General features: G+C 40.2%; 1 protein-coding gene across 1 annotated transcript in view; it reads left to right on the forward strand.

Moving 5' to 3' along the window:
- Positions 1-25,213, forward strand: part of NYAP2 (neuronal tyrosine-phosphorylated phosphoinositide-3-kinase adaptor 2) — a 248,234-nt gene that overhangs the window by 162,252 nt on the left and 60,769 nt on the right. Inside the window, exon 5 of the mRNA XM_079925315.1 lies at positions 12,721-12,930. Coding sequence (XP_079781441.1) covers positions 12,721-12,930 — 210 coding nt within the window. The remainder of the gene's footprint in view (positions 1-12,720; positions 12,931-25,213) is intronic.

The following is a 25,213-nucleotide window of genomic DNA, read 5'->3' on the forward strand; positions in this document are numbered from 1 at the left end:
ACCAAAGCAAACTACTACAGACTGAGTGGCTTACACAATAAAAAATTATTTCTCACAGTTCTAGAGGCTGGAATTCAAAGATCAAGGTATCAAGAGGTTTGGTTTCTCCTGAGGCCTCTCTCCTGGGCTTGCAGATGGCTGCCTTCTGACTGTGTCCCCTCGTGGCTTTTTCCTTGTGGGTGTGCATCCTTGGTCTCTCTTCCTCTTCTTATGAATAGGATACCAGTCATATTGGATTAGGATCCCACCCGTATGACCTCATTAACCTTAATTACCTATTTAAAGGCTGTATCTCCAAAGACAGTCACGTTCAATATTAAAGCTTCAACAAATGAATTGGGGTCAGGGGGATGGCACAGTCCAGGTCCATAACAGTGAGAAGGAAAAAGTAAATAACTGGAAATTTCGACTGCATACCAGGGTTTTATTTTTTCTCCAAAACTATGTTATAGAATGAGATTGAGTCTGAATTCCAACCTCATCTCTACTAGCAGCAGGCTGTCAGGGGGCCACCCATTCATTTTCCAGAGTACATTCTGTGTAGCTATAGAAGCCGTGAGATTTTTCTTGGAGAAGGGAGAAACAAACAAGCAAACAAACAAATGCCCTAGAGAATAAGTTCAAGAAACTGCAGATTATATCAGCCTCCTAGACAGGCACAACGTACAAAAATTGGTTAAAGACTTGAAGAAATCTTAAGAGAACAAGGCTGTTTAACTTTGTGTAGCCCAGCATTTTCGCAACTTATTCAACTGTGAAAGCATTTTGTGAATAATACGTATAGTCCATTAAGAGTTGTAGGTGTTAATTTGCCTTTCACCTATATGAACACATTAATTGATAGACTTTGAGGTTTCAGCAAGCTGGTTGGGCTTGAGATGCAGAAAAAGAGGGAGCTGGACTAGAAGCAAGTTTTTAGGATATATTGTGGATGGAAATGCAATACAGGCTGGGGGAACATTATATCACTCCATTAGGAAAAGTCTGGAAAAGTCAAAACCCTCATTTTCACGCATTTCCCTCTAAAGATTTTTTATCAAGGACAAATAAGTATTGGGTTGGCTAAAACGTTCATTCGGTTAGTGAACACATTGTTCAATAAAGTTCTTCGTGAAAATGAAAATGTGTCTTTTTTTTTTTTTTTTTTTTTTTGCGGTACGCGGGCTTCTCACTGTTGTGGCCTCTCCCGCTGCGGAGCACAGGCTCCGGACGCGCAGGCTCAACAGCCATGGCTCACAGGCCCAGCCGCTCTGCGGCACGTGGGATCTTCACGGACCGGGGCACGAATCCGTGTCCCCTGCATCGGCAGGCGGACTCCCAACCACTGCGCCACCAGGGAAGCCCGAAAATGTGTCTTTTATTTTTACTTAAAACTGAACGAACCTTTTGGCCAACCCAATACTTACAAGACTAGACATCAGTCCCTTCTCTACGCTGCTGCAGCTAGAGTGATCTTTTAAAAGTCTTAATATATTTTTTTGGTCTATCGCTGTAAAAAAACATTCAGTTGCTTTCCCTTGCTCTGAGAATTTGCAGTGAAGCCCTTGCCCCAAGGAGACCTTGTTTATCTGACCCAGCTCTATCTCTCCACCTCACTTAGTACCTCCCTCCTCTTCCTCTCTCTGCTGTAGTTGGGCAGACCCTCTTTCTCTCTTCCAACTTGTGTGTGCATTGAACAGTTAGTTTTCCCGGGCTGCAAAACTCATGGAGCCCATCCTCAGCCTCCCCTTTGTCACTTGTTGAATCACTATTCAGTCAAGATTTCTTGACTACTCTACTAGGAAAATGAGCTGTTAGACACTTTCACTATACTCCACCATCTCTCCTTGTTTTTATTAGAGCTCAAATACTGACTGTATTAGTTCATGTAATTGTTTTCTCTCTTTCTTAGAGTAGGAGCCCCATGTGAGTAGATGTCATGGTGTTTTAGTTCGCTGTCCTATTCTCTCACTGTCAACAGTGCCTGGCTTGCAAGATGTTTACACAGATGGAGCGAGGCATGTACATTTTATCATTAATTGAATACAATACAGAAAAAATATATAGTTTTCTTCACTGGCCATTTATTTTTTCAAAGCAATCCAAAAAAATATTTTTGAGTGAACTGCTCAAACCAGTCTTAGAAAATGCACTTTCTTGGTTTTTCTGACTTGTTTCAGTGTTATTGATAAATATCTCTTGATACCTATGGTTTGGATTACACAGTATGCTGCAGGAGTATTAATCCAATCTACTTCCCATCTGAAAACTACTGTGAACTTCTTTATAATTTGTATGTTGATGTGTCGCAGAAGCTGAGTTGTTTGTAATTTACACGATTTAGATTGACAATTGATTTCTCCCAAATCTCATCACATGAATTTCCTGTTTCTACAATCTTCGCATTTCTAAAAAGAAAGTTATTGATTCTTTTTAAATAAGGTAAATAATCCTCCTTATAGGAATCCAAACAAAAGGAAACCAAGCAAAACAAAGCCTTACTGCTGTGGCTGTTTGTTCAGAGAGACCCAGGTTCAAATCCTGACTCCTCCAATTGTCCACCGCCAACTGGCCTTGGGGAGCTTATTAAGCAAGAGGACCGACCCTCATTTTTCCTTAGCAGTAAAGGAAATCATCACACCTGCCTGGGAAGGATTGATAATATTATTTGTAAAGAGTCTAGTGCAGCCTCTGACCTATTCTAGCCACTGATTACATAGAAGCTTAATTCAAAATGTTGTTGCTGGTGTTATAAGACATTGTTTGTAACTGGCATTTCCGCCTTTCCAGTAGTGACTAGGAAACATTCACTTTCCTTTTTACTGACAAGGGAAAACATTGAGAGTATTATCTGTATTTTTTATACCAGGACCCTTATTTTCTTCTAATCAAGTGTTAAGAAAAAAAATTGGATTCTGGGTTTGCTGATGATCCTAAACAAATCATTGGTGCTTTTAAAGAGCTCACTTTCTCTTATTTATTTTATAGTTTACTGTGTTTTGTTTGGAAGAGGAATTATTAAACTATAAAAATCACCTTGAAGAATGTAAAACACTGAAGTATAAAGTGGAAATAAATATTTTAGAACAGATATAATCATATTATTGAAACCTCATGAACTATTTTGCTTTTAGTAGGAACTTTAGTATCATAGATGTATAAAATTTTAGACTTAGAAGGATACTTAGAAATAATTTATTTCAAATCTATAATTGTATCTGAGAAAACCAAGGCTCAAGAGAATTGTTTTATTGAACTGACCTGAGAATGGCTTCCAGATCATCTCAACCCCATTCCACAATGGTTTACTGCTTTGATAGTTCTGAGAAAAATATTTTAATTTATTTAGAATTTTTTTCTAAATGTATCTATTTATATCTAAATTATTTTTATGTTGAAGAAATGGTAAATATTTTCTTTGTGAATATTTAAAAAATAATCTTTTTTAAAAATTATTCCTTAGAGATTTTGTTCTTTGCTACTCTTTTGGATGAAAAACTATTTGGAAAAAAATTGGATGACATCTTCATTCAAATTAATATCAATAAAATCTATAAGCTATTTGAATGATGATTTCAGATGCTCATCCACTTGTACATTCAGCACATACTTACTGAAGCCATAGTGTATAAAATATCTATTGCATACTCAATAAAGATGTATTTATCAGTTTTGTAAAGTGTTTTTATTATAACTAGAGCTAAGAGAGAAGCATTGCTTGCTGAATTCCTTTACCATATTTGGCAATTTAACTTACCTTTCTGCCCTTCTTTTTTCTGTCAGTATGCCAATACAAATGTCCTCATTAGAAACTCAAGGATTTTATATTTATTGATTATTATTATTATTTTTTGGCCACGCCATGTGAGACTTGCAGGATCTTATTTCCCCAACCAGGGATTGAACCCGGGCACCAGCAATGAAAGCGCTGAGTCCTAACCACTGGGCCATGAGGGAATTACCAAGGATTTTATATTTAGAATATATTTTACAGGAGAGAAAATGAGAAATTCTATCTATTGAAATCTGTAGTAGAGTAGTCCAACTGCTATAGCAAACAACCTCAGTGGCTTAATAGAATACAACTTATATCTTGTTCATGTCACAGACCACCACAGACCACCACATATGTCACAGACATGTGAATTAATGGGCTCAGTGGAAAATAGACTATTCTCCCCTTAGTTATTGGGGATTTTCCATCTGATGGCTTTTCCAGCATCAGGGACCTCAGAAAATCCCAACCAGCTGGAGGGGGATGCAAGAGGATGAGGTTTTGTGGGAAGTTTCAGGACCAAACTTGGAGGTGGCGTACATCACTTCTACTCACATGCTAATGACCAGAAATCAGTTGTATGGCTCTTCCTGACTGCAAGGAATACTGGGAAGTATGATTTTTCTAGGTGCTCAGAGAGAACAAACAGTTTGGTCAGCATCTAACTAGTCTTTGCCCACAGGTCCTCTTGGCTTCTGCCTTAGGAGAACAAACAAAAATATAGATTGTGTTCTTTGAGAAAAATGTCTCTCATCACCCTGCAATACTAGAATTTCTTAAAGAAAGTGTTACTAAAATATGTCAACATTTGAGCTATGCCTGATGACTTCAGTGAAGGTTTTTTAGGTAGAGAAAATCTCTTGAAAAAAGCGAGTAGTTAAATCATGTGGACATTTGGTTGAGAGTTTTTGAAGACCAAACATGGCCTTTAAAATTCTATTTATTTTTCCGCCCTATGAATAAGCGTCATCCTTTGCAACCATGAAAAAATAACTTTTGAATATAAGTCAGTATGTGAGTTCCTGTGTCTTAGGGTGAGAGATACCTGCTGGGTGGTGGTCAGGAAACCTTTATCAGGTTTTTACTAATTGTCATTTGTGTGACCTTGAGCAAGTTGTGTAAAAGCTCTGAGCTCTTTTTAAATATGTCAAATGATTAGGATTCTTTGCAAAGTCTATCCTACTTCCATGTGCCGCATCTGTTTTATTATTTTATTAAATAATGTACCTCATTTATTTTATTAAAACCAAGGTTTTACTTTATTTGCCTTCTTAACACAAACCTGGATTTTCTTTCTGGTTTTCTTTAAAACCATGGAATCTCTAGATACCTGAGCTATTGTTCTTTATATATATTTGAAGAGAAGGCATCCCTTAGATGTTGGAATTGACATAACTGACCCCAAATGACAAAGTTCACATGAGAGAAGCAATCATAAAAATTTAAAAATTGCCCCTGCTCCCTGGTGCCCTTTCATTGTGCAGACAGGGGAGCCTTTGCCCTCTTTTCTCTGGGGTCTCGGGAGGTGGAATAATGGAAGTGCACAGGGAGGACCCCAGCGCCCACCTAGACTCATAGGTAAACCATGTCAGGCTGTCTGGCTCTGATCAGCTCTAGACACCGCAGGTTTTTTTTGTTGTTTTTTTTTTCTGTACACAGGCCTCTCACTGTTGTGGCCTCTCCCATTGCAGAGCACAGGCTCCGGATGCGCAGGCTCAGCGGCCATGGCTAACGGGCCCAGCCGCTCCACGGCATGTGGGATCCTCCCGCACCAGGGCACGAACCCATGTCCCCTGCATCGGCAGGCGGACTCTCAACCACTGTGCCACCAGGGAAGCCCGACTCCGCAGTTTTAAAAGACACCATCACATGCAATTATTGTCCAGGTCAGGGTGACCAGGAGAGCGAGAGTTCTAGATTTGTATTCTGAAGATGACATGACCAAGGGGAGACAGACTCCCTCACTCTGGATTCTAAAGGGTGTTTACTTAAACACAGAATTAGACTAGTTCTCTGAGTAGTTCCAGAAACAGGACGACCAACAACCAACAAATAGTGGTGCTTGGAGGGAGGCCAACTTGAGCACTGTATAAAAGCTTTCCAGCAATTAAATATGTTCTCAGTTGTGTCCAGCTTTCCCATGAGATGGGAACTCCCCCTTCCTGGGGCTACCCTCCTAAAGGCAGGCAGACCTCAGCAATTACATACACTCACACCTTGCTTTTGATGAGCTGTTGTGACTGGGATTTCCGAGGTCTCTTTCAGCTCTAATACCCATCTGATAATGCAATTTAGTGCAGTGCCTCCTTTAGAGTTTAAATTTGTTGTCTTTTCTGCCTAATTAATCTGCCGTGATCACCTTTCATTATTTCCATGGTTCAGCAGTTGGAATAGAATAGAGAGACTTTGATCTTGATGATTATACCGATATGAGGGGACAATTCTGAAGCATTCTTTACATCCGTAGGAAACTCGAATTCTCATCAGCAACATGAGCTTTGGTCCCCATATTGCCAGGCACAATTAAGTCCATATTTTGTAACCAAGGGACCCCTATGTGAAAGTGTGAAATTTTTAGTACAACAGCAGTCACAAACCACAAATATAAAAGCCTCTTGTCTAAGTCATCTGAATCATGTAGATGTTCAGAGAAGCGATTAAATGACAAGGTAAATTAATCCTGTTAAATACTGCAAAAATAAAAGAAGAAAGGAGAATGCAGTCTTATGTCCCCCGAGAAAGCAGTGTTACTCCTCATATTTCCAAATAATACTAATTTTCCCAGGTAGATCACTTGTTTTCTGGTCTATCATTCGCAAGTCAATTAGAAACATGTATGGGTTAACAAAAAAATAGTTTTGGCTACAGTAATTAGCATATGTTGGTCAGTGAGGGTTATTGGTTCATGCCATGGCCCATGTGCTGGGTGAGATTGGAAAGGTTGGAGGGAAGGCTGTGAGTCATGGCCTAAGATAAGGTTACATCCAGGGGTAAAAGCTAATAAGCTCACTGTCCTGAGTGAAACAGGAATGACACATTCATTCAGTTGATTTTCACTGATATCAGGTATTAAGTACCAACATGAAAGATGAAGTCTTTAGGCTTAAGAAGCTTATGGTCTGGTGGGGAGACCAGACATATAAATAAATAATTGCATGATCTTTCCAGCCAAAAAAAAAAAAGAAACATCTTTGGAGAGAGGATAAAACAGTTTTAATCGGTTGTAGTTCCCCAGACAGCCATATGTAACGGTCCATCACTGCAAATTGTTTTCTTTGTCTCTAGAACTTGAGAGGGATTTTTAGGTCGTGAAGATTTATAAGTGTCCTCAGTACTGTTTCATCGTTGAGAGAGTGAATCAAAGACTCTGGGGGAAGTCAATGTCTGGTGGGCAGCAGATCTGATGCTGAAAGCCATGACACCCGCCTGGGGAGCCAAGTGATTGTAGGTGGCCCAGGGCAGGAACGGAGAGAGAGGAATGAGTTAGAAGCTGGGGAGACAAATCCAGACTCACAGACAGCATAAGCAGCAGGAAATGGGAAAACTTTGAGAAAGGAGTTCACAGCATGAAGTGTGTGGATTGGCATCCTGTAGAGAATATGTTGGTCATAAACAGATGACTCCTGGTCTCTTATCCTTACTTATCCATCTTCAACTTAAGCACCGTAAAAAGTTTAAGACAGTGATACGTAAAATGCACAATATGAAAGACAAGTGCAATACAATAATATATGCTTTTTTCATAGCAAGATCAGATTTCAATGTGAGAATACGACTTTAGATCAATAGTCAACACTCCATGGTAGAGGATGAGCAACTTCTTCGTAGTATGCCCAGTTCTACATACTGGGGCTTAACTGTGAACACTGAAAGGACTCAGTTTCCACGTAAAAATGTACCATAGTCGCTTCCATGTCCTGGCTATTGTAAGTAGTGCTGATTCACTTCGTTACACAGCAGAAACTAACACAACATTGTAAAGCAATTATACTCCAATAAAAATGTTTAAAAAGAAAAACATACCATGGTACCTAAGATTGATCTTGTTCAGGAAAGTTTGTTACTAAAAATCAATTTTTGTTTTCAGCAGGCTTTAAGAAAACATTGAGATATGTGGATATGGATAAACACATCCTTATTCCTCTGAACAGATTTCTCTGAGCATTCAATATGTCTTATTGTATGAATTTCTTAGTCTAATTGTCCACTTTCCATTGGTCTCTTTTCAACAGCTATTTTAAAGTTTTTCGTATTTATTTTAGTTAGAAAATGCATTTTGTAGGAAGCTCTTCTTGAATATCACGGGATACCTGGTTGATTCCCCAATAAAATGCTCAATAATACATTTATGATTTTCTTACAGATTTTTCAGCTCTGCCTTCTATTTAGGATGTGAAGGTACACCGGCACAAGTCTGAGTAGCATGATTTGTGCAAACCTTTTGTTCAGGTTTCTCTAAATATACCTGCCAAAACTCACTGAAGGCTAACCTCTGGGACTTGAAAACAAAGAAAGAAGAAAAAAAAAAAGACTCCTTTTTGTTCCCAAAGCTGTATTGGACTTTTATTTAGTTGAGATTTGAGACCTAAATGACACTTCCCTGGTGTGTGTATGTGAATAATTTGAATGAGAACAAAGAAACTGAGGTTGGTGGGTAGACTTTGACATCCTCAGCCTTTCATATTTAAAATAGTGTCCGAACCTGCAGGAACAGTATTGGACCCAGTGTTAAATGAGAGCATTTTTTTTAGTTTGGTTAATTTCAATACCAGTGGTAGAAGACTCTGTGTGTTTGTGTGTGTGTGTATGTGTGTGTGTGTGTGTGTGTGTGTGTGTGTGTGTGTGTGTGTGTGTGTGTGTGAGAGAGAGAGAGAGAGAGAGAGAGAGAGAGAGATAAGAAAAAAATTGTAACTGCTTAATGATGGCAGTGGGAATAAAACATAGAGGTCGATAATAAGGCAAACATCCCAATGGTTAGTTTAAAATCTGGAAGAGAACGTGAGGTGAAACAGATGGGTCATTAGGTTCTGATGCTGTGACATTTGGAAGCCAGAGCTACATTTTCTTTGAAACTGTGAATAAACAGCTTGGGTATAGTCTAGGATGTTCTTTTCTGATACTGGTTTTATTCCATTTGACTCAGGGCACAGAAAAGTAAGTGCTGGTTAAATTGTCTTGCTATGGTTATTTGCTGGAATGTATTAGTTTAAAATATTTTTACTTATATTTGATTTCAGTATAACTGGGACTTAAGCTTGGGATCTTTCTAAGATTGTTCTTATGGGACTACCCTCCTGGTTTAAGTTCTGTCTCACAGAATGATATTTTTGACATGTGTTTACACAACTGCATAGCACCTGGGAGCTGGAAGGAACCATAGCAATGTGGAAATAAACGAAGAGCAAACAAATGAGAACACGCAGGGCTATTTCATCAGGCCTTGCCGAAGCAAGGCAGTCAGCCACCACATTTGGCAGAGACTCAAGGCAGGGAGAAGAGTGGGAAAGCTTTATAGTGGGAAAAAGGGAAGGCTTCAGTTACATCCCCAGTGAAGGCTGTTGGCATAGGGAAGCTATAGGCAGCCTAACTAGAAGCAGGACATCCTATGTCGTTGGTTAGGGGAACATATTTGACTTTCTCTGGTTGATCCTATGCTAAAAGCAGGGCCCAAAACTGGGGAAGCTGTCAGTTTTTAATCAAATCCTGGCTGCTTTGGGCCAATTGTTATACAGGTTATTATTTGCTAGAGATAGTGGTCTGAATTTCTACAAGTCTGAATTATAGATTGTAGGTTGGCTTTCTGGGCTGGTTATTGTAGATAATCAGCTAGAATTCTATTTTTCTATGTGGTCTGGCAGTTTTCTATCTGTATCTTCAGTCTCTCAGTGATTATCCAAAACAAATGTAGAAAGAATAAATAAATTCATAAATGACAAATTACTACAATTTTTTAAATGAATGCTACTTTTTGCATGTGTGGCCCTGTTTTGTTTTTAAAATATTTTAAAATGTAGGATATTATTAGATCCTTCAAATTAAATGGGGAAAGTTAGGCAGGGCTGGTATTAGCTCCATTTTGTAGTTAAGCAAAATGGAGCTCCAAGTGGAGAAACCAAGGGCTCAGTGTCATGGGCCACCAGCCATATGGCCACAATGGCCAAGGCTCCCAGCTGGGCCTCTCAGATCCCTCACCCAGCTGCTTACTATATTATAAACTATTCTGTCTCTGCCCCACAGATTCAGATAACAGGGAACCAAAGTGTGACATCTGTCTTATCACACTGCTTGAAGATGATGAGTGTTTGAACTTACATGCAAAGAAAACAAAATACAGATTCTCTGAACCATTTCTGTAATTTTTCACTATGGTCTTTCTCAAAGATCTTTATTTGAATTAAACTTTCAACCTGGTGAATTTTACAACTTGTGATTTTTAGGTAACCAGATTTTTGAAAATACTATTAGCTCTGTGCCACTTCAGTACATTTGTAACACTGGCTTGATCCTCTTGTTCCATTAAGAATGTTGTATTTTCTACACACATCAGAGAGATGCTGGAGGAGTTGGGAAAAGTACTCGATAAATGAATTGGTTAAATACCTACTGAGCAATATGCTAAGAGCTAGAGGCACCAAGTGGAGAAAAAAGCAAAAATCAAAACTCAGGGCTTCCCTGGTGGCACAGTGGTTGGGAGTCTGCCTGCCGATGCAGGGAACACGGGTTCGTGCCCCGGTCCGGGAAGATCCCACATGCCGCGGAGCGGCTGGGCCCGTGAGCCATGGCCACTGAGCCTACGCGTCCGGAGCCTGTTCTGCAATGGGAGAGGCCACAACAGTGAGAGGCCCGAGTACTGAAAAAAAAAAAAAAAAATACTCAGACCTTGCCTTTAAAGAACTCTGGGTCTTTTAAGAAGAACAGGTACACAGAAAAATGATACAAGACAGTGTCAGTGCAGAGATGACTTTATCCCAACATGGGCTGGATATATGGGATGGGGAGGCCTCAAGGATACTTAAATAAAGTAACCTTGACTGAGGAAAGAGTTCCCCAATTAAAGGACAGGATGTAAGGGTATTCAAAGCAGGTGAGATAGGAGATGGTAGCTATAGAAACCAGTGTTGTTTTTCTTGGAAGTTTTTGTTGGAAGTGGAGTGGAGAAGAGGAAGCTACAGCCAATTTATTGATATTTCTTGAATACAACGTTCAGGTAGGAAGTAAAAAAGTTAGAGAGGCAGGAAAGAGTGAGATGGTGGAGAGTCTTGTGGGTTGTAAAGGGCTTAGACATACTTCTGTGGGTAACAGTGAGCTTCTGGAAGGATTTTAGTCAGGGTTTAAGAACAGATTTGCATTTTTTTGTTTTTGTCTCTAAACACTTATCTATGTGCATTACAGAATGGCTATCACATCAGTTCTCTGAAATAACATCGTTCTGAATGTAGCAAGTGGATATCACTCCTAAACCATGTTTATTTACTACATGTGCTTTTTTTTTTTAATTAGGAAGTGATTTTATTTAAAAAAATTTTCCCATTGGCTATTTTTTTTAAATTGAAGTATAGTTGATTTACAATGTTGTGATAGTTTTAGGTGTATAGCAAAGTGAGATATATATATATATATATATATATATTCTTTTTCAGTTTCTTTTCCCTTATAGGTTATTACAAAATATTAAGTAAAGTTCCCTGTGCTATACAGTAGGTCCTTTTTGGTGATCTATTTTATATATAGTAGTGTGTTTCTGTTAATCCCAAACTACATGTGCTTTTAAACACTTCTGTACATGCCTTACAGAATGGCTATCGCATCTAGTCCCTGAAAAAAACACTTGATCAGATTTTCATTTTAAACAGATCACTTTGGCAGTCTACGGAGTTTGTATTTTGGGGAGTCAAGGACAGAGTCAAGGAGGCAGGTTGCAATAATTCAAGGGTGATGATTAGAGCTTGAGCCAGAACAGTTGAGGTAGACGTGATACAAAGTGCAACAGAAGGGAAAACAAGATATTTAGAAATAAAATCTGTAGAATTTGTAGACTGATGGATTTGGAGAGTAGCGGTTAAAGAAAGAGACAGATACGTTTCTAGCTTGGATGTTTGGCAGCACAGAAGGAACCATTAGTTTAGTAAGAAATGGTGTCAGTACAGTGCGTGAATGTTAAATTTGTGTTATCTAAGGGGCATCCAGATGGACTCATCCAGTAGGCAGTTGGATAAATGAGTCTGCAGCTCAGGAGAATGTTCCAGACTTCTGACAAACTATTTAGAAATCACTAGCCATCAGACAATTGCTAGTTGAATCCTGGAGGATGAAATCACAGAAAGAATATATGTAGAGTGAGAACAGTGGCTAAGCTAGAACCCTGGGGACAACCAACATGTGAGGGACTCTCCGAGGAAGAACAGGTATGAATGACACAGCAGTGGTGTTAGCGAGCACACCACAGGAAGATGGCCCATCAGTGAAGCCAAGAAAATTGAAGATATCAATAAGACAGTAATGAAAGAGTAATCAAATGGCTTAAAAATGTCTTCTTAATTTGCCAACTAAAAAGCACTAGGTGATTTAAGCAAAAGCACTTTTAGTAGAGTGGCTGGGCTAAATTCATGTCACAGTGGGTAGCAGAATGAAGAGAAGATGAGAAAGTAAAGAGAGGGAGTGTAAAGTGCTCCTTATGAAGTTTCCTTGAAGATTAGCAGAAGGGAAGAGTTACTAAAGAATGCTGAATATTCATTGAGGTTCTCTACTTCCGAAGAGATAATTATTTTCTGCTGATAATAACCTACACAGCTCAGAAAAACGACCCATGTGATCTGTCCCTGTTTTATTTAAATGTAGTCTTCAACACAAGTCTAAATTTCCAAAAATATATTTAAAATATTTTAGAAAATCATTCTTTAATATTTAAGGAATCTGGGAAGGATTTGACTCTTGTTTAACAGAATGTAATTCTGGTTAATACACAGAATCAGCAGAGGAGCTGAAAGTTCGGAGCCACAGCACGGAACCAATACCAAAGTTGGACAACAAAGAGAGAGGACATCATGGGGCATCTTCCTCCAGAGAGCCTATCAAAGCTCAGGAATGGGATGGAACACCTGGGCCACCTGTGGTCACCAGTAGACTGGGAAGATGCTCTGTGAGCCCTACCTTGCTAGCAGGAAACCACAGCTCAGGTAAGAAAGATAATGTTCTCCTGGACGGTAAGTCCTCGGGTGTCTAGAAACTGCTTTTATGAAATTATCACTTAGAAAACCATAACCACAGATATCTCTGTCTCTACTCATAGAGACAGCGTAAATAGCCCTGCACACAAAAGGAGGTGACAGCATGTGGCACACTACAGGGAACATTCTTCACATGGATGATAGAGAAGTGAATGGTGCTTTTCGGAGCTGTGCAATGCAGCAGCCCTTACAACTCCAACTGTCTTGCACTAAATTTCTTAAAAAAAAGAATCCTCGGGGCTCATCTAAAGCAGTTTACATTTATAAAGTTGAAGTAACTTAGAGTTTATGCCTCCTTTGCTTCAAAAAAATTCTAGACAACTGGGAAAAAATGAATAGGAAGTAAAATTGAGGATAAAAATGTAGCAAAGACGATATGAAGGCAGTAGAGAGAGTAAATATTATGAGACGTTTGATGTATCAGTAATAAGCTGAAGACAGTAACTGGTCATTGGGCAAGGTACTAAGTTTCCCTGTAGGTCAAAAGAGCTGGAAAATTATAATCTAACACACCTTTAAATTCACAAGTTGAAATTAAAATCTGTGATGCAATTTTGCATTGTTAATAGATAAATATTATTAAACATCAATTTTTAAAAGGCAGAATATGTGTGCTTTGAACTGATTGATCTATATGGTGGACTCAGAGAGCTGTCAATTGAAATAAACAGCAAATAATCAAGCAACTGCCTGTAGTTTTCAGATTTCTATTCCTTAAGAGTGTTAGAGCTCTGAAGAAAAGACCAATTCTTTAATGTTTTTTCAACTCTGATATTCATCTTGGAAAGCAATTAGCATGAGTTTAGCCTGTGGTCTCTCTGACAGTCACGCACAAGTTAAAACTGGAATGGGGGGCTTCCCTGGTGGCGCAGTGGTTAAGAATCTGCCTGCCAATGCAGGGGATGTGGGTTCGAGCTCTGGTCCGGGAGGAACCCACATGCCGCACAGCAGCTAAGCCCGTGCGCCACAACTACTGAGCCTGCACTCTAGAGCCCGCGAGCCACAACTACTGAAGCCCACGTGCCTAGAACCCATGCTCCGCAACAAGAGAAGCCACCGCGATGAGAAGCCCGTGCGCCGCAGCTAGAGAGAAAGCCTGCGTGCAGCAATGAAGACCCAACACAGCCAAAAAAACAAAAACAAAAAAAACTGGAACAGGATGAAGATCTCTATATTGGGGAAGGGATGTTTCTAGAACAATACCCAGGCAGAGGTAGAGCAACAGCTTCCTCAGACTGAAAATGTAACTGAAAGCTTTGGTGATGGAGCCATATCATGTATCACATGGGTAATCAACAGCGTGAGTTCAACTCGCAGAGAAGGAACATTATGTGAATTTATCAGAACTCTAAAAATATATTTTTGGTAGTAAAGTATAAATATCTATAGGTATATGAGAAGAAGATATCTGTGCATTTTGTCAGAAAGAAAAAAAACCCATAGGGAACAAATAGCATTTTGTAGAAATGAAAAAAGCCACTCCCAAAGAAGGTTGACATCACTATTCAGTTGGGAACTGTGATTAGTTTTAGGTTTATTAGTAGTATATTTTTAATGATTATCTAAGTTTGTACCAGTTCTGTCCAAGAAAACCATGAATAGTATCTGCTCCTGTTGTGACCACGGGTATTTTATAAAATCCAGAAGCATTAGCTGAGTGTTTATTACGTGAAATAGCCACTGTTCTAGGATCTGTGAATACAGCGATGAGTAAGACATCCTCATATTTGGGGACTCAAAGGCAAGTGCAAGACAGATGAATGGATCATTGCAATAGAATGTGTTATATAGAAATAATATGCAACACAGAGGAGAAATTAATTTTTCTTGGGAGGGTGTGATTTCAGGAAAAACAATCAGAGGCTTTTGGTGGAGTGACAATCATTGCTTGAGGAGGTAACATTTTGAGCTAGAGCTTGAACCATCAAGAGCTGCTCACCTGGAGGACACAGAAGAAATAAGTCAGCCTTCTAAAAGAAAATCTAAAACACTACAGGATGGAACCTTTGCTGTGAAGGGTTGGGGAAGGCTGAAGAAACTGCAAAGTAGGGTGGGACCAGATAGCAAGAATCCTGAAGGGTCTTGTGCATTAAACAGAAATGCGTTCAGTCACAGACCAATTAACAGTGGCTAAAGTAATACCGGCTTCTGTTAACTCTCCATAGTGCTGGGTCTGGAGGTAGGCAGTTGCAGGAGTCTTGTAACTGTTTCGTGATATCATTGAGGACCAAGGAACTTTCTGTCCTTCTAACTCTTCTCTTCTGCTACCCTTGATGGTTATATTTGTGATCACAAGCTGAGGAGACATTTCTGGGCATCGTGCTCCTTCAGATGCTCTCTTTGATCTACATAGCCAGATCTGGGAAACATCATGGGCTTATAGAGGGCCTTTCTTTCCCTTAAATCAAGGGAACTCTGCCTTATACCTGGAAATGAAATCAACAGCCTATTTGCAGGGATGGGGATGGAGTGTTGCATAAGCAATGGACAGTTATCTGCCCCATCATGGTTAGATTTTGAACATTATGTGGTGGACTTTTGTAGTCATTTGAATATTTTTAAGATAGATATAATATAATTCAATTTTCATCATGAAAGATCCAATGGTAACTCCAAGGCTTCAAGCATGGGTGACTGGGAGACCATTTACTCAGACAGGGACAGTCAGCATTGTTAATAAGTCCAAGCTTTTACTGCTCATTGCACGACAGGCCAATAAATTGAGAGATGAGGTGTTGGGGCAAGGAATAGTGACTTTATTTGTAAGACCAGCAGACCCAGAAGATGGTGGACTAGTGTCCCAAAGAACCATCTTTCCTGAGTTAGAATTCCAGCTTTTTTTATACTAAAAGGGGAGGAGTTGTGGCTGGTTGTTGGAAACTTCCTGGTGCCAGAATCCTTTGTACCTGCAGCTGTACAGATAGGTCTGGTAACAATGTTCTTATAATCCTCCAACAAGACAAATGTTATTTTCTGTTCTGCAACTTTTTACCTTTGTATCAGTGGAAAAGTGTTATCAGAGCCTTGAGAATGGGCTATTTTATTCCAATTTTGAGGGTAAGAGGAGAAAAGGCAAACTATTTGTTATATTGGCAGTTTTAATTTTTCTAAAAAGAAAGAGCTTAAAATGTGCCAATTCTATACTAGAAAATGGCATAGTTCCACTAGCAAAAAAGGTATAATATTGATATTTGAATATAAAGTTCACGCACCTTTGGGGTTTTAAACAAATGGGGTACACCCTAAAGAGTAACCCTCATCAGTGAGATGGCCTTTGTCCAGGCAAATAACTATGTGAAGAGAGCATTTTGGACTTGCTTTTTTGGAACAAAAGAGAGTGAGTCAGTATTTACTCTTTATCTGTCTTCTCTTCACACTTCATTATTGTTTCCTTGACACGGGGCCACTGGACTATGAATCCCCTTCCTACACTACACCAGAACTGCGCCCGATAACCCTCTTCCCTAAACAAGGAGGTACCCAGCTCCACACCTAATGCTCAAGATATAAGAAGCTTCCACCAGTTCCACTTTTAAATCCCCCCTCTCTGTGTCCATCAACTTTCTGCTTCTGGTTCTTTCTCTGTCTGTTTCACTAACACATACACATACACACACACACACACACACACACACACACACACACACACACACACGCACGCACGCATACAAAGGCACACCAACTGCTACCAGTCACAGACTATTTGCTTTAACAAAAGTAGTTTAGCCACTTGAAATGGTTGTTCTTAACAGCTCTTTTGAGGAATGGAGGAAATGCTGAAGTAAAGTGGGTGAGCGTGTCAGGAGATCTCAGCTCTAATTAACAGCGAGTGCCACTGGCTGCTGTGGCACTTTATTCAAGTCACCGTTGTTTAGTAAATCAGAGATTCCTCAGGGGGAGAGTCTTGAAGGTGGTGGAGGACTGGAACCCAAATGCTCATGAGAAAAAGTAGAAATTAGGGGCTTCCCTGGTGGCGCGGTGGTTGGGAGTCCGCCTGCCGATGCAGGGGACACGGGTTCGTGCCCTGGTCCGGGAAGATCCCACATGCTGCGGAGCGGCTGGGCCCGTGAGCCATGGCCGCTGAGCCTGCGCGTCCGGAGCCTGTGCTCCGCAATGGGAGAGGCCACAGCAGTGAGAGGCCCGCGTACCGCAAAAAAAAAAAAAAAAAAAGTAGAAATTATACCAGTAATATTGTATTAACAAAAATTTAGATTTCAATTACCAAATCAATCAACAAATAGTTTGCAAGCTTTTATCCATCTCTGTGATAGTTTCTGGACACAAACACACACACACATACATACACACACTATAGGGTTATATAAAACGTAAAACATGGTCTCTGCCACTCTACGATATTACTATGCTTCTTTATGACACAAAACTATTGAGCATAAATGAATTAGATTATAATTAAGTGTATTATTTCCACTATTATCTACTTTTTACTATACATTTAAAATCATTCAGAGAACAAAAAATGAGGGCAGGCTGGAAAAAGGATGGAGGGCTTAATGGGAGACATTGAGTCTTTAACCAGGATTGTATCAGGTCTGTTTAAAAATCATTTATTATTATTATTAATTGCGTAGAAATATAGAGGGAGAACTTTCCACATGGGGTGAGGAAGATGAGCAAAGGCTGAGGCAGACCTCTCCTGGCTTGGTCCTGCCAGGCCTGCCTGACGGGAAAAGCAATTTGGGAAGTAAACTCAGAGGCTTTGGCTTAGCAAGGCCTATATTGTCTATAAATGAGACCATCTTCAAATGACCTCCGTTTCTGTGTATTCAGCCTGGTGTGTTTTTGCTCTCTGAGAATGTCCACCATGAGATGCAAACTGAGATGCCTGGTGACAGGCAGGTAGCATCAGTGGGTGAATTAGGAGAGGTGCCTTCTTCAGAACAGATACGTTTTGCTTATACATTGCATACATACAACTATTCTTTGCTCTCACAAAGGAAAGTATTTTCCCCATTTTTCTTGAAACTTGAAGTTCTTTTGGTCTAAGTCATGTATTTCCACATTTGTTAGAAGCATAAACCTGGAGAAATATTTTGGCATTGCAGAGGAAATCTATTGCAAACTGACAAACATCAGGATGGAATGATGGAGATGCAGGTGACCTGGAAAGTACCGAAGCATCTCAAGGGGACAGAAGCTACTCAGTACCAGTTGATGCTCGCCATGAGAGAGGCTCACCCCAAATTCCCAGATTTAATTACTGTAACATGAAATCTCTCAATTTTTCAATAGAGCTAAATTTTTTAAAAACATTGAATGAAATCATTTGCTTCCTCTGGCTGAGTAAGACATAAAGGATGTCAATTTGCATTTTCTGGTTTGTGTGACATGTACACACTACTATATTTAAAATAGATGACCAACAAGGACCTACTGTGTAGCACAGGGAACTCTTCTCAATATTCTGTAATAACCTAATGGGAAAAGAATTTGAAAAAGAAGAGATGTATGTATATGTATAACCGACTCACTTTGCTGTACACATGACACTAACACAACATTGTAATTCAACTAATATACAATATAAAATAAAAACTTAAAAAATAAATTAAAAAAACAGAAAACAAAACAAAATAGAATAAAATAAAGTAAAATCAAGAGATGACCAGTTGGTGGAGGTGTGCAGTTGACCCTGAATCACAGAGAGGCTGGGTTACAGCAGAAACAGCAGGTGCCAGTAAATATCTTGTCGCCCTGTTTTTATTTTCTAGAAACTGCAGCTCCTTGAGAAGCTATGCTGAGAACAGGAGGGGCGATTAGAAAGAGACATGTGACCTGTGATGGTCAACAAGGGAGGGAGAAGTTCTTAATTCTGGAAAAGGTACAGAGGTCTGGCATTCCATGAATAGTAAGGACCAGTGGCCTAATCCTTTCTCAGCATCCTGGCAAAGTGGCCCAGTCTCTGACTGGGAGGGAGGACAGTTAGGGTGCAGTTTCCAAGGGGTTTGCAGTGAGGCTGGACTTTCTGCTTTATGGTTCTGAACTCCAGAATATGGCATTTTATGCTTCAAGGGGATAGTTATACTTGGAAGACAGACTCCAAGCTTCGCACGCTGTTTACCAGTGTGGGATGAAGACGAAAGGTGCTGTCTTGTACGTTCTGATCTGTAGAACAGTTCTGGACCTTTTCGTGATCCATTGAAGGAAAGCATTTTCCACCACCATTCATGGGTCAGCCCTTCGTATCCACGAGGAGTCCTGTGCACACAAGTTCAGAGAAATGGAAAACATATGAATTTAATTTTAGTTGAAGAAAACAGAAATACACCATTTTTTGCACACCGCATTTGTAGAATAATAGAGGAAATTTTATATTAATTGTAAGTGTGTGAATAAAGTATAATATAGTCATTGAGCACTGAGGTTTGGGCATCCAGAAGATCTGGATTTAAATCCAGACTCTGTTTTTATTAGTGATGACATCGGGCATGTCCCGTCATCACTCTGACCTTCAGCCACAAAAGATGGATGATAATAGTACCTAATTCATAGATGCTACTGCAAAGTAAAGGTGAGAATTAAATGAGATAACATATTAACACACTTAGCATGGTGTGTGGAATACAATGAATATTAAATAAATACTTGTTATTAGTATGATCCCAGATACCTTGGCACGTATCTTTGCAGGAGAGCTTAGAGACTCAATCGTCTGTGGTAATGAAGGAAAGTTTCCTATGAGTAGTGGCATTTGAGCTGGACCTTGAACTGAGCAGAATTTAAACAAAGAAGGTAGCAAGAGAAATAGAAAGGAGTCATGGGTTGTTTTGCTGGGAATGGTGAGAGCTCTGTCTCCAGCATGACATTTAGCACACCTGCACCCCAAACTATGGTTCATAAGACATTTTCTACGCTAATTCATATTCTAACCATGCCTTTTAAGACTGGAAAGGTCACAAAGATGTTAGGGTGTTAGCTAAAGACCTAAGAGTAGATCTCTGGGAAGAAGATTTAGCAGAATGGGGACCATTTAATAAAAGCAGCAGAAAACTGGGATTCAGGAAAGGGAACTGCAATTGAACTTAAGAGTCTAGTCTTTGAAAATTGATAATTACCAGTTGATTCATGAAGTTCTGAAACATATTTACCATACTTTACTTGATAACCTGGAATGACTGGCTAACTTTGCTGATAAACATCCTGGCAACCATAACTCAGAAATATTCATATCCAGGAAGACTCCCATGTGCACAAGTTGGGCAGCAAGAATGAAAAACAGGCAAGAAGCAGGCATTGGGCAGTAGGACTGGGGATTGTGGAACAGTACTTATAACAATAATTCCTGGCAAACCGTAATAAATTGATATAGTTTTTCTTTTTCTTTAAGTAAGTCATGCTTTATGACAATGTTAATAAATTAACATTTTGGTGCTAATAGCTTGACGAAATTATGTAACACGGCTGTGCCCCAGTTTCTCTATCTTTACAGAAAAGATAAAGGAACTCTCACCATGTAGGTTATTATGAGGATTAAACTCAGAAATGTATAGGAATGTCTGGTACAAATCTGACTTGTAATAGCTCGTAGACCATGGCTTATTCTGTTCCCATTCAATTTTACTAGAAATGTCTCTGATTTTTTTTCTAGGGCTAAGACTGAATATTTCCTTTGGAAAGCTCAGCGCATTGCAAAGATAAGGTTTTCTTTAGTTACACAGAGTATAAATTGGTTATAAGGCCACTACTAGCGCAACAACCTGTGCTTCATTTATTTGTACGTTTTCCAACAAAGTTTTTTGGCCAGTGTAAAGGCCATTTTTGGATTCTCTTCAGTTTGCACTTGTGAAATTTGGTGAAAATATCAGGTGCAGGCTTTAAAACTTGCTTGCTGCATTATACGTAGCTATCAAAGAGTAATCTTAATTCTCACAGTGTTTCTTTTCTACTTGGTAGCAATGAATGGATTTACAACCAGGTTCGCAAGGATATGGGTATCACAAGAAAATACCGATATCCACAAATGTGTACATTTCTTTAATAAACACCCAACTTGACATTCATTCATCTATTGTCATTCATTCCCTTTGTGTTCATTTAACAAAAGTTGATTCAGCATCTACTCTGTGCCATGCAGGGACTAGGTGCTGGGGGTGCAAGATAAACGTGATAGACCAGACCCCCACCACCACCCAGAGCTCCTGGTCCAGCAGGGAAGATAGAGAATAAAATAACAGAGTCTTATAAATGATATGAGGAGGAAATGCTGGGAACAATCACATGATTTATTCACTGTCCAAAAGGAAGGTAATTCAGACAGGCTTCCTGGAGTAAGTGATATTAAATTTGGTACTAGCATGATGAGTAGGAACCAGGCATGTAAGAGGGGATAGAGTGTTCTCTGCAGCTCACTCACTGAAGTGTGGATGAAAAAGATTTACTTTTAGATCCTGATTAACAGTAAACATTAATATGGCTACATAATTCCCAAACGCTCTTCTCGTTTCCCTCTTCCATTTTTTCACGTGGGCTGGCACCTTTGGGATGCTGTAGTTGCAGTAATGGTCCCAATCATTCCCCTCTCCTTGTATCCGTGCTCTTTGCAATGTGCTTTAATAGCTCCTTATCAAGAAGTAAGGTCTATTTCCTACCCCTTAAATCTGGGTTGGCCTTGAGTCTTGCATTGACGGATAGAGTGAGATGGAAGTAACTGTGTGTCAGTTCTGAGCCTCAGCCTCCAGAGGCCATGAATGCTTATGTTCACTGTTTCCAACCCTACCTCCACCACGTAAACACACTTGAGCTAGCGTGTTGGAGAATGAGATACGTAGGGAGGAAAACCAAGAGTCCTCAGCCTTCAGCCAGCCAACCCCCAAGCATGTGAGAAAACACAGCATGAAAGAGCAGAAACATGTACCTGACCCACAGCTGACCACGATGCATGAGTGAGCCCAGCCCAGTCCAGAAAAACTACCCAACTGGACTGAAGAACAAAACTCAGCAAGTGTCTTTCTAACTCACCGAGTTTGGGCGTAGTGTGAAATCATTAACTGATTATAGCCGCCAAGGTCTATTTGAATTTTGCTGGTTTTCCATCAGATGAAAATATTTTATTATTATTTGACTGAAGCATGCTTATTGAAAACGCAAAAGTCAAAGAAAAAAGTGAAAACCCACCCTCCCGTCTTCTGCTCCACCATCCCACTTTTCAAAGCATCATTTTTAACTGTCATGGTTTTAACCGTTTGGGGTCTGTGGATTTGGGGTCTGTCATTTCTGTTATGTTCATTGTTATAATGCAACAGGAACTACCAACCAGTCTGATAGGATTCAGGCCCCAAGGTAATTCAGGCTTCGCTGTAGGATATTGACTAACTTCCTGCTTGGTTCCGTCCGCATTGCCGCAGGCAGCTGTGGGCTTCCGCATCTACGACCCTCAAGGCTGTCATTCTGTACCCTCGGCTCAGGCACCAGAACTCGGTTTTCCACATCTGCTCTTCTTCCCAGTTCTAATTGGATGCTGGGTTATTTCCTCGGCCAACACTGGCCAGATCCAGCTCTAGGTTCTGCTCACTAATTTCACACTCTAGAGTTTAACTCTCCCTGTCTGAATTCTAGTAGTAAACACATAACAGAATTCTCACGTGGAGAGTCTTTGGAGAATAATGTAAGTCATATCTCCAATCATCCCACTTCGACTTCTAAGCAGAAAACTGCCACTTCTGGCTGCTAGAATTTGTGTTCACCAGAGAAATGGTTTCATTGGTGTTTCTCCTGATACTGGTGATACGGCTTTGAGAAACAACCAGAAAAGGAGAACTTGGTCTGAACCATTTTAAGAAGCCAACGTGTGTCTTTATGGGGTTTGGATGTAAACCAGCAGGGTATAAAATGCGGCAGGCTAATTACAAAATGATAGGAGGTGATTACTCCCACAGTCCAAGGCAAAAAGCTAGACCACAGAATGAGAATTTGCAAAGGAGGTGATCAAAGTGAATGTTATTGTCCTTAACTGAACTCCCTTCTCTAGCCTAGGAAAGGGGGTAGAGGCTGAGAGGCTAGAAACCAGCTATTAGAGACTCCGAGATAGACTGTGTGTGTGTGTGTGTGTGTGTGTGTGTGTGTGTGTGTGTGTGTGTGTGTGTGTGTGTGTGTGTGTGTGTGTGTGTGCATCCCTCATAGAGGAGTGATGAGAAGTGAGAAGTGTCTCCCCCAGTGAAAAATCAAGTGAGATAGACTTTCACGGGACCACCTGGAAATCTTGTTATTTGTTTCTAGTTATTGAAAGGACACTGTTAAAAAAAAAGTACAAGAGGTTAGCTGAATAGCCTATGACCACAGAGCAGACAGCTGCTTGGCAAGTCACTCTCCAGCTACTGCCGATGGGTTAAAGATGTGTATAAAGTGTGTTTCCCGTGGACCAGGTTAGGCCATGGAGAGAAACCCATTAGGAGAGAAACACTGGAGGTGGCTTAGGTCATGTGACTGCCAGGAACAGCAAGGACTCTGCAGGACATGGCTCAAGGTCCATCCACAGGATGCCCAGTGGACAAACAGCCAGGAGATCTTCAGGTGAGAGATAGCTAACCATGAGGGCCCTTCAGGGTATACTTGAAAGCACCCCAGGAAGAGAGTATCAACCTCTCTTTCCTTCCCTGCTACACCAGAGTGTGAGACACGCTGGCTCATGCTAGTGCCAGGCAAGAAGACCTTTCCTGCCCCTCACCTCTCCTCCTTCCTTCTACCTCGGCCCTTGTGAGGGCAGACTTGGTGGGGATCAAGCTGGGGGCAGCAGGGTAAGAACCTAGAGACAGGCAAAGAGAGAGAGGCTGCTTCCTCCGTGTACCAGGAGCAGGCCTGAATGGGCCAGGAGAGAAGAGTTTCCTTGAAATAAAGTTCAAAATTGTAATCAGTGTAAGGAACTAAGCATTTAAATTATTACTTCAGTAAGACATTTTTGTGACTTGAAGAAACCAGACGATTTTAAGGTCCTTTATGTTCAAATTAACAGTTAAATAAATACACAGGCAAAAAAAATCTGATGGAATTACAAAATTTGCTCTAAGGTTATTGCAAATTATATTTAGCCTGAATTATGGAATTGAATTTTATCACCTTTGTTGGTTATCCATTTAAAATAACGCCTGATATTTATATACCATGTGTTAGCTTTTAAAATAAGTGCTATTTCATTTGATCTTCACAGAAACCTGTGCATCTGTGGGCTGGTGTTATGATCTGATTGTTTAGGTGACCAAACAGCTGCTCAAGAGGAACCAAACGGCCCAGACTCATTGGTAATTGGTAGACTCAAATCAGGAAAGGGATTTCAGGTTCCTGACCCGTAGTACAGAACTCTTCCCATGATAGAATTAGGTTGAGTTTCCCTTTTTCCACCTCCATGCTCAGGAATTCATTCATCTCTCCATCCATTCATTTATTCTTCTGTTTTTTCCAATATAAAGTTATCAGGCACTGAGCACATACCAGTGGACGAGATTGCTATTAATCACAAAAGCTAAAAGTATAACTACAGTCTGTGACAGAATCTACCAAGGAAAATGACACCGCACTCCCTCTGAAGTAGGTTACACGGCCTCCTAATCTCTGGGGAACTGAGATCCCAGGTGACTTAGAAGAAGGAACAATCCAGGGAGGACCCAGGAGGTGTGATGACCCTGGGACTTGAGGGCACATGTGGGAGAGTAGCTGAGAGCAGAAGTCTGACAGAGCCAGGCTGAGGTGGCTGCATCAGTGATTCGAGTCTTACCTAAAAGTGCCAGGAATCCACTTATGGATTTTAAACTCCCGGGATTTTAAACTCAGGGATCAGGTTTACAAAGTCAGCTAATACATTCTCATCCTAAACCACGGGAAACAGAATTATGAAGATAAATATGCTGCCCCAAATTCAAAGAAGTGTTTGCTGTCTAGCCCGTGAAATTTCTCTGTTCTTGTAACTCACTGAGAGTTGTTTATAACTGATTGTTTTGATAGATCTAAAAATTAATTCTAGAGCACCTGAGCAACTGTGTCACACATGTGCTTTTCTTCCCCTAATAAAATAGCAACATTGTACATGCTTGTCTTTCTTTGGTTCAGCAATTTACTCATTGAGCAGACTTGTAAGAACACCTGTCTTGAACAGCACCCTCTAAGGTGATGACAGATGTCCTCTGCCTTCAAGGAGCCTATGCTCTCCTGTGATGGTGCTTGATTATTTTACTGTGAGAGGACATCATTGTCTCTGATTCAAAAAGAAAGGAGACTGGAC

The sequence above is a fragment of the Stenella coeruleoalba genome (assembly GCF_951394435.1).
Source record: "Stenella coeruleoalba genome assembly, chromosome: 6".
Classification (NCBI taxonomy): Eukaryota; Metazoa; Chordata; class Mammalia; order Artiodactyla; family Delphinidae; genus Stenella; species Stenella coeruleoalba.